Raw genomic sequence first — 13,880 nt, 5'->3', positions numbered from 1 at the left:
CCAGAGGCTTTTATTTTGACAACTCTAACTTCACAACCGGATGTTCAGAGCGGACGACACTCCACACAACACCTTCATCACTCATGGTTGCACACCAACATTCTAACAAACCAAAATAAACTAGATGAAATAATGACTCCCTAAACTGGGGGACAAAAACACATAAACACAATCAACACAACACCAAGCCCAACAACAACCCACAATAACCTCCAACAACACAAAACATGAATTCCCATCATGCCTTGCATCCTGAGCTCCTCGGTGCAGCCGATAGCTGCAATGCATTATGGGAGTTTCTGTTTGTGGTGTTTTAAATGCAATTATTGGGGGTTCTATTTGGTTTGTGGTGTCGGTAATAATTGTGTTGTGTTGTGTTTTTGTTGCTTAGTTCATGTAGTTTAGTTTATTACCGGTAGTTGTAAGTTGTCAACCAGCAGTGAAGAAGGTTTTGTGTGTAGTGTCGTCCTGGCATAGGCTGCAGGTAGGACTATCAAAATAAAGTGCGTGCACCTCTCTGGGTGTTACAATCAGTAGAAAATGTAACCTAATGGCTTTGAGCTATAAAGGTTATGACCACTGGTCTATTCCATGTGCCTTATAATGTGGTGTGCCTTATATATGAATGAAGTTGTAAATTATGTCAATCAATGTAGGTGCGCCTTATAGTGTGGAAAATACGGTATATATATATATATTTAAAAGCTATATCATCCAAATAAAGACTGAGCATCGTGTGGTGTGCATGATTCATTTATAATCCCTCAACAGCCTCATGTGCTTGAACATATGTAGCAGAGGAATGTGTCAATAGCGGCCTTCATGCTAAATCAAAGTGGATTCATGATTTGCTGGAGTGCTCCCTCTCGTCGCGTCGCCCTCCCTGCACGGAGAGAGAGATGCAGAAATGGAGGCAGGGGGAAAAGGGATGATGAAGCACACGACGCCATGTGGCTCTATCAAATCCAGCCTTCGAGTCGTCAGGAGCTAATTTGTCTTAATCTTGCCCCGCTGCGGCGGCGGTGGCGGCACTGCAATATGTCCGTATTGTAGAGACGCCGCCGCCGCCGCCGCAGTCGGGCGGTGAAGAATTGGCCTCCTCCGCTGTAATCGCTGCTTCTGGCCCACATGGAAAGAACCTATTTATATGTTTTAATATAGGTTTTGATATAGGTTTTGAATACATGTGACATATATAAAATTGGCCGTTTTCCTATATTTTATGTGCATATATGTACATATTTGTGCATATATGTACATACAATACATGTGCATATATATGGCAATATATGTGCATATATGCAGCATACATATTGTCATATATGTGCATATATGCAGCATATATGTGCATATATGTGCATATATGCAGCATATATGTGCATATATGCAGCATTTATGTGCATATATGCAGCACATATGTGCATATATGCAGCACATATGTGCATATATGCAGCATTTATGTGCATATATGCAGCATATATGTGCTGCATATAGGTTTAATATATGTGCATATATCCTCATATAGGTTCTTTCCATGTGGGCCTGGGCGGCCTTAAGAAACCAGCTGCTTCTCCCTCACATGGAAAGAACCTATATGAGGATATATGCACATGTATGGAACCTATGTGCAGCTTATATGCACATATATGTGCATATATGACAATATATATGCTGCATATATGCATATATGCTGCATCTATGCATCTATATGCCACATATAGGCACAATTGAGGTACATATATGTGAATATACAGGCCATATAGGTCTCCTCTACTGCTTCTTTCCCACATGGAAAGAACCTATATAAACATATATGTTTTAATATAGGTTTTGATATAGGTTGTGAATATATGTCACATAAATATATGTGACATATATTCACAACCTATATCAAAACCTATATATGAACATATATGTTTTAATATGTGCATATATGTGCCTATATGTGCATAAAATATAGGGAAACGGCCAATTTCATACATGTCACATATATTCAAAACCTATATCAAAACCTATATTAAAACATATATGTTTATATAGGTTCTTTCCATGTGGGGGCATCTGAGGCGGAAGGGTTAGCGTAGCGGTGGCGGCGGTAAGACGCAGTCGGCGAGAGCGGACGTTTAGTTCCGAAATGAGTGAACCTCGTCTCTCTCGTTTAAAATGTTTGTGTTTGTTTGCGCAAATACGTTGGGGTTGCAAGTTTTGGCTGAAGGTCGTCGCCGGACAGCCGCGATGAAGCGGCGCGGGGGGGGGGGGGGGGGGGTCGGGGGAGCATCCTCGTTAGCTTCCCCCTGAACATCATCCTTCATCACAGGAGCTGTCCGTCTGATGGCCGCCGCGGTGGGACAGGCATTACGCGCTCAGACGAGGTTAAACGTGCAGCCGGTGATGGATGGCGTTGTGTGTTCCGTGCATGTGTGAGTGTGTGTGTGTGTGTGCAGCATCGCAGTAAGTCCAGCCTCTCACTGTTGGCCATTAGTCAGCCAATGAAGGTTGACCACCCGGGGGGTTTGTGAGGCGTAGCCAAGAGGAAATGTGCAAAAAAAGATGGAGTGACCACCAGAAAAAAAAAGGGGAGGAGGCCTTGAGAAAGAAACAAGATCATAAAAGACAAACAGCATGAAAGACATGAAAGCAAACGGCTGGGCTTTCAAGGCTACTCGGCAGACCTCCTGATGGACTCCATTGTCCTGTTGAGTAAAGAGTCATCTTTCTTCCGTGGCTTGGCAAATACACGGAAATGGCAGGTGAAGATACGGAGCATACCGAATTTTGAAAGTAGACTCCTGTGTTAGTTTGAGTTATATAGGTCTATGCACTTGCGCCTGTATCAAAGCATCTAAAATATGTGTATAATGGCCATCACTACTTGTCACAGTCTAATTTTGCCCAAATTCATCTTTTTCTCGCCAAAATATAGTGAATTATTGAGTTCAGAACTTAAAGCTGACTTCTGATTTTGTATTACAAGATGCTGAGACATACTTATATCTGCAGAATCCAAACAGGTGGGATGAATTAAATGGACCTGGATCTAATCAACATTTTCATTTCCAAAACGTTGACACATGTTTGGATATCTGCACGTCAATTTATGCTTTTCATTGAAGTATCAAATATCCTCTGCTGTGAAAATGTTGATTTTGATTGAAATATTGATGGGCAGAAAAGGAAATGTAGCACTAGATGATCTGCATTTCCCAAGGCAAATGCATGATAGTGTGAATGCAAACTGTAATGCTCTTTGCTGCCTGCCTGCGGCAGGTAGACTGGAATGCTTTGAAAAAGTTGAAAAAGTTGGGAAAAATTGAAAAAGTTTCAATAAGTTGAAACAGTTAAAAAGCGTCAGTTGAAAAAGTTTCAAAAGTTTCAAAAAGTTGAACTAGTTTCAAAAAGTTGAACAAGATTCAAAAAGTTGAACAAGTTTCAAAAAGTTTCAAAAAGTTTCAAAGTGTCAAACAGTTGAAAAGTGTCAAACAGTTGGAAAGTGTCAAACAGTTGAAAAAGTTTCAAAAGTTTCAAAAAGTTGAACGAGTTTCAAAAAGTTCAACAACTTTCAAAAAGTTGAAAAAGTGTCAAACAGTTGGAAAAAGTGTCAGTTGTAAAAGTTTCTAAAAGTTGAGAAAGTGACTAAAAGTTGAAACAGTTGAACAGTTTAAAAGTCGAATGGTTGAAATCGGTGAAGATTTGAAGAAGTTATAGCTAGTTAAAAATGTCTCCATCCGTTAACATTGGAAAAAAGTGGCACAAAAGTTGAAATATTTTGCATAAAAATTGCACGATTTTTAAAAAGTTACACGATTTTCAAGAAATTGGCACGATTTTCAAAAAATTGCATGATTTTCAAGAAATTGGCACGATTTTCAAAAAATTGACACGATTTTGCAAAAGTTTCACAAGTTTCAAAAAGTTGAAAAAGTGTCAAACAGTTGAAAAAGTTGAAAAAAGTTGAAAAAGTGTCAGTTTAAAATGCTACAAGTTGAAAAATTTTCAAAAAGTTGCACAAGTTACTAAAAGTTGACACAGTTGAACAGTTTAAAAGTCGAATGGTTGAAATCGGTGAAGATTTGAAGAAGTTATAGCTAGTTAAAAATTCCTCCATCCGTTAACATTGGAAAAAAGTGGCACAAAAGTTGAAATATTTTAAAAAGTTGACGAGATTTCAAAATGCTAGAACTTAGCCGGAAAGTGCCGAAAAAGCTGCACGATTTGATATTTGAATGGTGACGAACGGGTGAAGATCGCCAGAGTTTTAGCGATTCGAAAAACGTCCAAAATAAACAGAAACAGAATCTCAAGAGTGTGAAAGCCTTGCCTTGCCTTGCATTCACACTAATTAGTAGTCCACCATTTAAATCTATTTCCTAAAAACATAGACCTTGAGTTGATTTTAACTCGGTGGTTGGTTTAGCTTTGATCCGAAGGCCCAACGACCCTCTGAGGGTGTCGCGTCTCCACGTAACCGATCTTCAACTAAAGCTCAATACCTTTTGATTGATGGAGGATCAAAGCCCCCCCAAAGCCCCCCCCCGTACCATCCAAGCAGAAAGACGGGATGTGGAACCGCACGACAGCATTAAATGTCTCCAGTCGGATTTGAATAAAATAAAATGATTCATGTGACGGTTAAAAAAAAAAAAAGCCTTTCAGAATGCTCAATGAGCCGTCAGGAAATGTTAAGAGCACATTTGATGTGCTTCTCCCCAGGAAGCGCTACAGGCACATCACAAATAATCCAAATTTGACATTTCGCGAGGGATGCGGCTAATTGATGGTCGGGGGGGGGGGGGGGTTTCTGCGATGGCGGGGCAGACTGCAAGGAGAGAGAAGAGGGAATTGATCAGGGACATGGAAAAATAAGACAATCGAGAAATCTTTTAACACATCCTATTCCACCTGAGACTTCTAAGGGCGCGTTCAGATTCTCCTGCTTGATACGGACCAGAGTTCTCTTGAGGGACTTTCTGGGAAAGTCAGTTTTGTTTGGAAATGTGAACGCAATCTGAACTCGGTTCCGGGTTTTTTTCCAAGCGGAATCTGGGTCCCCTTCAAAGCGCCTTTTTTCAACCCACATGGAAAGAACCTATATGAGGATATATGTACATATATGAAACCTAAATGCAGCATATATGCACATATATGACACTATATATGCTGCATATATGCACATAAATGCTGCATATATGCTGCATATACGCATACATATATGCGCAAATATGTACATATATGTACATATATGTGAATAAAATATAGGAAAATGTAGGAAATATATATATAAATATACATATATGTACATATATGTGCATAAAATATAGGAAAATGTAGGAAAAATATATATATACATATATGTGCATAAAATATAGGAAAGTGTAGGGAAAATATATGTACATATACGTGCGTATATGTGCATATATGTACATATATGTACAGAAAATATAGGAAAACGGCCAATTTTATATACGTCACATATATTCAAAACCTATATCAAAACCTATATTAAAACATATATGTTTATATAGGTTCTTTCCATGTGGGTACAAGCTTGACCATAACATCAACATCAGATTGAGGCGTGCTGAAAGCTGTGAGAGAGTGAGAACCAACAGGACACTGGACCTCAAGGTCCGGAATTGGGGAACCTTGCTCTAGAGCAGTGGTTTTCAACCTTTTTTGAGCCAAGGCTCAAAAGTGTTTTTGTCTTTGGAAAATCTGGAGGCACACCACCACCCGAAAATGTTAAAATGTGAAACTCTGTAGCCTCTATTAACAATATAAAGTTGTTCTCATCAAAGACATCAAAGTCATTCTCGTCAAAGACATCAAAGTCATTCTCAACGTTTTATCAACAGGAATCAAATAAATACAGAAAAAAGTATTTCCCAATTTCTTTTTTTTTAATAGTGCCTCCCTCAGTGTGAAACCTGGACCTGATGGATGAAGAGCTGAGATCCTGGTTCACATTCTTCCTTTTCAAAAACTTCTCCATCACTGTCACTGACACAGTACTTTGATACAAGATGGTAGCAGGAGGTGGAGATGAACCACACTGACGTCTGTCACTTTACATTTCACCGGCAAAGTTCTGTGCTGCCCTCTAGTGGCGAAGAGTATTGTAGCGATCACGGAGTTGGTCGCTGCAGGGCATGATGGGAGTTCAGGTTATGTTTAGCCGGAGGTTATTGTTGGGGTTGTTGTGTGTGCTTATTTGTGCTTGTGTTGTGTTTTTGTTCCTCGGTTCAGATAGTTCATTATTCCGTCTAGTTTGGTTTGCTAAATGTTGGTGTGCAACCGTGAGTGAGAAATGTGTTGTGTGGAGTCTCATCCTGTTATGACGTTCCGGTTGCGTGTGGTCATGTCAAAATAAAAGCCTCTGGTGATCAGCTGGTAGAATAGAATCTCGACTCAGAGCAATTTTTCCGCGGCGCTCGCCACAGTATTTATACACGATTAGTCTGCACACTGCTCTACCAGCGGTTGTAAGAGCAAATGTTGTTTTTTTTTTTTTTAATGTGAGGATGGGGTGAGAGGACGGGGGGGGGGACGTGATGTTGCGCAATGCATTCAGGGTAGCAAACAAAAAAAGCTCACGGCAAGAATCAAAAGAAGCAGACAGAAAGTAAAAGTTATATCCTGCGGGCAGATGTGGAGTAGTGATGAAGAATTAAAAAGGAAGAAGTAGTGAGGAAGACTCTCATTGATTTCTGGCCTGAAGACTATATGTCGTGGTTGGTTGAGGCTACCCATTAGCCATGCGCTAACTAGCCTAGCCACCATGGGCTAAAGCAGCAGGACTTATGGTTTTGGTCCGGCCCACATGGAAAGAACCTATATCAGGATATATGCACATATATGAAACCTATATGCAGCATATATGCACATATTATGCTGCATATATGCACATATATGACAATATATATGCTGCATATATGCACATATATAACAATATAAATGCTGCATATATGCACATATATAACAATATATATGCTGCATATATATTGCCATATGTATGCACATGTATTGTATGTACATAAAATATAGGAAAACGGCCAATTTTATATATGTCACATATATTCAAAACCTATATCAAAACCTATATTAAAACATATATGTTTATATAGGTTCTTATCATGTGGGGACAGTTGCCAAAGTGAGATATGGGCTATATATATATATATATATATATATATATATATATATATATATATATATATATATATATATATATATATATATTCACATATATGCAGCTCAATTTTGCCTATATGCGGCATAGATGCAGCATATATGTGCATATATGCAGCATATATATTGTCATATATGTGCATATATGCAGCATATATATTGTCATATATGTGCATATAGGTTTCATATATGTGCATATATCCTCATATAGGTTCTTTCCATGTGGGAAACTAGTCGCTGTTGTAATTGTATGAGCTAACTAGCCTAGCCACCACGGGCTAAAGCAGCAGGACTTGTGGTTTTGGTCCGGACCAATCAATGAGCCATGTTTCCTCTTAAATTTCTCTCTGGTCAGTGTTTGTTTCAGGCGACAGCGCCCTCAAACTGTTGTAGTTGTGTGTCTCTAAAGTGAACGCGACTGTTAAATCTCCCTCTGGTTTTTTTTCTCCGTTGTGTGTTTGCTCTACTAGCGGAGCTGATGTACACGGTGGAGCTCGCCGGAGGCCTGGGCGCCATCCTGATGCTGTTGATCTGCCTGGTGACGCTGTACAAATGCTACAGGATCGAGCTCATGCTCTTCTACCGGAACCACTTCGGCAGCGACGACATCGACGGCGGTAAGGAGGTCGATTGTCGAAAGGTCCCCGTTTCCACATGAGAACATGCGCTTTGATGTTTGGCCAGTGATCCACACGGCACAGCGTTTTTAACCCAAAATGTTTTTATAAAGTGGTTCCAGAGTGGGAATCCCACATGGAAAGAACCTATATGAGGATATATGCACATATTTGAAACCTATATGCACATATATGCTGCATATATGCACATATACGACAATATATATGCTGCATATATGCACATATATGACAATACATATGCTGCATATATGCACATAAATGCTGCATATATGCTGCATATGCGCGTACATATATGTGCGCGTATGTACATATATGTGCAAATATGTACATATATGTGCATAAAATATAGGAAAATGTAGGAAAAATATATGTACATATATGTGTGTATATGTGCATATATGTACATACGCATACATATACGCACATATCTGTACGCACATATCTGTACGTATATGTGCATATATGTACATACGCATACATATATGCACATATCTGTACGTATATGTGCATATATGTACATGCGCATACATATATGCACATATATGTATGTATATGTGCATATATGTACATATATGTACATATACGTATGCATACGTATATGCACGTATATGTACATATATGTACATATATGTACATAAAATATAGGAAAACGGCCAATTTTATATATGTCACATATATTCAAAACATATATTCAAAACCTATATTAAAACATACATACGCGTATGTTTATATAGGTTCTTTCCATGTGGGCTAAAAGAAAACAAAAACAAAAACAAAAAGCTGCCATTTAGGAAGGCTTGGAAAAAACGCGATGCGGGCGGTCTGTGCCGACGCTCACGATCGAGTCCGACACATCCTGCTGAACGCCCGTTAAGCGAATCACAACGCAACGCCCTGTGTCAGACGGAAACATCGCCGGCTGTAGCTAAAAAATAAAAGCTAAACAAGCCTTTGATTGGGGCCTGGTGGATGAGTCTTAGCTTGAGAATGCATCACACTGAGACAAGGAGCAAGTTTTAATTTGATTCCCCCCGTAATGAGTCTCTCAAGTCGCAGCGGCGCAATGAATTCAGGGGGAATGAGATTAGTTCGGAGAGGCTGAGGGAAAAGACAAGCCAGAGAGGGATGTGCGTTGGAAGGTTTAAATAAAAAAAAGAAAAGTATTCTGTACCCTACTTCTCTGCTACATCACATTTCAATGAAAAGCCATTACCTCCGGCTATGTGGGGCTTCCAGGCTTTGGCCATGATGGATGGATCAGAGGCAAAAAAGATCCAACCCCCCCAAAAAAAACAAACGTCAGGCCTCAGACTTAATGCCAAACAGCAATTGTCTCCTTTAATTGTGCCACCTGGGCGAGTGGTCGCAGAGAGAAATAGATTTTCAATTTGTTCTCCGGTATAAGGGAATCGGGTTCAATAAGACACGGCAGGCTGCCTCGAGAGCTCTCGGGAGACGACACCCCCCCCCTCCCCCGCCCCCCCAAACCCCCGCCCCCGAACGATATTCTCCTGGCAGTCGATTAGATCTCTTCACCTCAACGCCGCCTCACCTGGCGAGCCAGCGTGGAGTCCTCCCGCGGTGGTCGATCGAGATCCCGTCGCTGTGGTAACCGCCGGCGGGTTGAAATAGCCAAGACGTCGCTTCACGCATTTTTTTCATCAATGAAGCCACATGGAAAGAACCTATATGAGGATATATGCACATATATGAAACCTATATGCAGCATATATGCACATGTATGACAATATATATGCTGCATATATGCACATATATGACGCATATATGCTGCAAATATGCTGCATATATGCTGCATATGTGCTGCATATATGCACATATATGACAATGCATATACTGCATATATGCACATAAATGCTGCACATATGCACATATATGACAATATATGCTGCATATATGTACATAAATGTACATATATGCACATATAGATACATATATGCGCATGTATGTACATATATGGCCTATATTTTATGCACATATATGTGCCTATAGGTACACATATATGTACATATATGTGCATAAAATATAGGAAAACGGCCAATTTTATATATGTCACATATATTCAAAACCTATATTAAAACATGTATGTTTATATAGGTTCTTTACATGTGGGAACCCTCTGCTGTCACACATTCCCGACATGGAAAGAACCTATATAAACATATATGTTTTAATATAGGTTTTGATATATGTGACATATATAAAATTGGCCATTTTCCTATATTTTATGTACATTTATGTACATATATGCACATATACGTACATATGTGCATATATGTATGCATATGTACATATATGCAAATATACACACATATATGTACATATATTTTCCCTACATTTTCCTATATTTTATGCACATATATGTACATATTTGTGCATATATATGTACATACGTGCACTTATATGTACGCATACACGCAGCATATATGCAGCATATATATTGTCATATATGTGCATATATGCTGCATATAGGTTTCATATATGTGCATATATCCTCATATAGGTTCTTTCCATGTGGGTACAGACGTTGGGTTATGAGGAGTTCGGAGACGATCCGGTATTAAGAGTTTTCGCTTCGCGTTCACGCAGGAAAAAAAAAAACGCTTGCTCTCTCTCTCTGAAATGCCTAAGAATAGACGATACATATTTCATACGGAAAAACATTAGTCCATCTCTTGATAAATATTTAAGTTAATCCCAAAGTTTTCCTCAAGTCGGACGAATGATTAATGCCATTGTGGATTTAAGTTTTCAGATTTCAAATTCCCTTGGAAATGCACTTTTCGTTTTTCTATTAATCATCGTGGACCAGCATCAATCATTCAAGCCATTTGTAGGATTTAGAGAGAACGGCATTAAATTTAACGTTAAACCACTGCAGGAAAAAATTCAAAAAGCAAACAAATAATGGAGGGAAAAAATTACAAATAGTAAAAATTTCAAAGTGGATTGTGGGATAAAAAACATGGGATTACTTTGTGCATTAAATAAAATGTCATGGGATTAAGGAGCAAAGATTCTGTTGATAGTTTTAGTTCTATCTAAAATTAAAATTTTTAGAAAATTTTTTTTTCTAAAAGTGCAGATAAAAATTTGGTTGGTTTCTGTCTGGTGTGGGAAACTGTTTTCTGTGTCTTCTTCTGCATCTTTGGTGAGTCACAGCGCTCCCTAAAGGCCTGGCATATGTACTGCATAGTGTCGGGCCGTGTTCATACCCACATGGAAAGAACCTAGATGAGGATGTATGCACATATATGCTGCACATATGCACATACATGACAATATACATGCTGCATATATGCACATATATGACAATATATATGCTGCATATATGCACATATATGACAATATATATGCTGCATATATGCACATACATGCTGCATATATGCACATATATGACTATATATGCTGCATATATGCACATATATGACAATATATATGCTGCATATATGCAAATAAATGCTGCATATATGCACATATATGCTGTATATATGCACATAAATGCTGCATATATGCACATATATGTGCATATGTGTATTTACCATGTATGTGCACATGTGCACACATACATGACATATATGTACAGATGCATACACATCTGTACACATATGCACATATACGCACATATACATATATGCACATATATGCACATATATGCACATATATGTACATAAAATATAGGAAAACGGCCAATTTTATATGTCACATATATTCAAAACCTATATCAAAACCTATATTAAAACATATATGTTTATATAGGTTCTTTCCATGTGGGTAGTGACAATGATTTAATTTTTTTTATTTTTTAAGAACTCCCGAGGTTCTTAAAAAAAAACCTCAGGGTTCTAAACCCTCTGGGGTTAACCTGGGGTTACCTATATGTACCTATATGCACATATATGTACATATATCTGTAATATAGGAAAAACGGCCAATTTTATATATGTCACATATATTCAAAACCTATATTAAAACATATATGTTTATATAGGTTCTTTCCATGTGTGGACAGTTGCCAAAGTTAGAAATGGGCTATATATATATACATATATGTGCGCATATTTGCACAACTATATGTGCGCATATAGGTGCGCATATATGCACACCTATAGGTGCATATATGCACCTCAATTTTCCTATATGTGGCATATACATTGTCATATGTGTGCATATATGTGCATATATGCGCAAATATGTACATATATCTACATATATGTGCATTAAATATAGGAAAATGTACATATATATGTATGTATATATGTACATATATGTATTTATATATATATATATATTTCCTACATTTTCCTATATTTTATGCACATATATGTAGATATATGTACATATGTGTGCATATATGTACATACGCGCACATATATGTATGCGTATATGCAGCATATATATTGTCATATATGTGCATATATGCTGCATATAGGTTTCATATATGTGCATATATCCTCCTATAGGTTCTTTCCATGTGGGAAGTTATTGAAATTAAAAAGATTCTGCTTCTCTAAAACCCTACAGTGGTGAAATGAATTTGGTTTTCGGTCACAGGTTTTTATAGCTTTTTTTTTTTTTTAAAGAGATTCGATTCGGTTTTATTGCCGCGCCGGCAGCAAGTGACCAGGAGGTGATCCAGTACTTCAATGTGGGATATAATCATAGTGTGTAAAAACATCTTTGCAGCATTTAGAGTCATAAAGGGCCTCATGTGTCTAAAAGTCTGTGCGTTAAAATTAACTGTGTGTGTGTGAGCCGTTTGATGTGCTTTTTAAAAGTTAAATATGGGTCCGGAGTCAAGCCTGGGTGTTTAAATTCGCTCACCAGGTCGAGCTCGACGCCATCCAGGTAAGGCATTACACTGCTGGAGATGGCACCCCACATGGAAAGAACCTATATGAGGATATATGCACATGTATGAAACCTATATGCAGCATATATGCACATATATGCTGCATATATGCACATATATGACAATATGTATGCTGCATATATGCCTATAGTCACCCTTAGAGATAGGGTGAGGAGCTCAGTCACTCTTAGAGATAGGGGGAGGAGCTCAGTCACCCTTAGAGATAGGGTGAGGAGCTCAGTCACTCTTAGAGATAGGGAGAGGAGCTCAGTCACTCTTAGAGATAGGGGGAGGAGCTCAGTCACCCTTAGAGATAGGGGGAGGAGCTCAGTCACCCTTAGAGATAGGGTGAGGAGCTCAGTCACCCTTAGAGATAGGGGGAGGAGCTCAGTCACCCTTAGAGATAGGGGGAGGAGCTCAGTCACTCTTAGAGATAGGGTGAGGAGCTCAGTCACCCTTAGAGATAGGGGGAGGAGCTCAGTCTCCCTTAGAGATAGGGGAGGAGCTCAGTCACCCTTAGAGATAGGGGAGGAGCTCAGTCTCCCTTAGAGATGGGGGGAGGAGCTCAGTCACCCTTAGAGATAGGGGAGGAGCTCAGTCACCCTTAGAGATAGGGTGAGGAGCTCAGTCACCCTTAGAGATAGGGTAAGGAGCTCAGTCACCCTTAGAGATAGGGTGAGGAGCTCAGTCACCCTTAGAGATAGGGGGAGGAGCTCAGTCACCCTTAGAGATGGGGGGAGGAGCTCAGTCACCCTTAGAGATAGGGTGAGGAGCTCAGTCACCCTTAGAGATAGGGGGAGGAGCTCAGTCTCCCTTAGAGATAGGGGAGGAGCTCAGTCTCCCTTAGAGATAGGGGGAGGAGCTCAGTCACCCTTAGAGATAGGGGGAGGAGCTCAGTCACCCTTAGAGATAGGGTGAGGAGCTCAGTCACCCTTAGAGATAGGGGGAGGAGCTCAGTCACCAGGGAGGAGCTCGGAATAGAGCCACTGCTCCTCCACATTGAGAGGAGCCAGCTGAGGTGGCCCCGGACGCCTCCCCAGGGAGGTGTTCCGGGCATGTCCCTCCAATAGGAGGCCTCGGGACAGACCGAGGACACGCTGGAGGGACTATGTCTCTCTATGGCCTGGGAACACCTTGGAGTTCCACTGGAAGGGCTGGAAAGAAGCGTCTGGGGTGAAGGAAGTCTG

The 13,880-nt window shown here is 39.6% G+C and overlaps 1 protein-coding gene across 1 annotated transcript in view; it reads left to right on the top strand.

Moving 5' to 3' along the window:
• LOC308147464 (interleukin-1 receptor accessory protein-like 1-B) overlaps window positions 1-13,880 on the top strand; it is a gene marked incomplete at its 3' end in the record, with an annotated part of 376,990 nt that overhangs the window by 347,465 nt on the left and 15,645 nt on the right. Inside the window, exon 8 of the mRNA XM_080519603.1 lies at window positions 7,656-7,802. Coding sequence (XP_080375729.1) covers window positions 7,656-7,802 — 147 coding nt within the window. The remainder of the gene's footprint in view (window positions 1-7,655; window positions 7,803-13,880) is intronic.

The sequence above is a fragment of the Blennius ocellaris genome, assembly GCF_963422515.1.
Source record: "Blennius ocellaris genome assembly, chromosome: 24".
Lineage (NCBI taxonomy): Eukaryota > Metazoa > Chordata > Actinopteri > Blenniiformes > Blenniidae > Blennius > Blennius ocellaris.
Note: the sequence above shows the minus strand (reverse complement) of the source record. Positions and strands in the feature narration are given on the sequence as shown.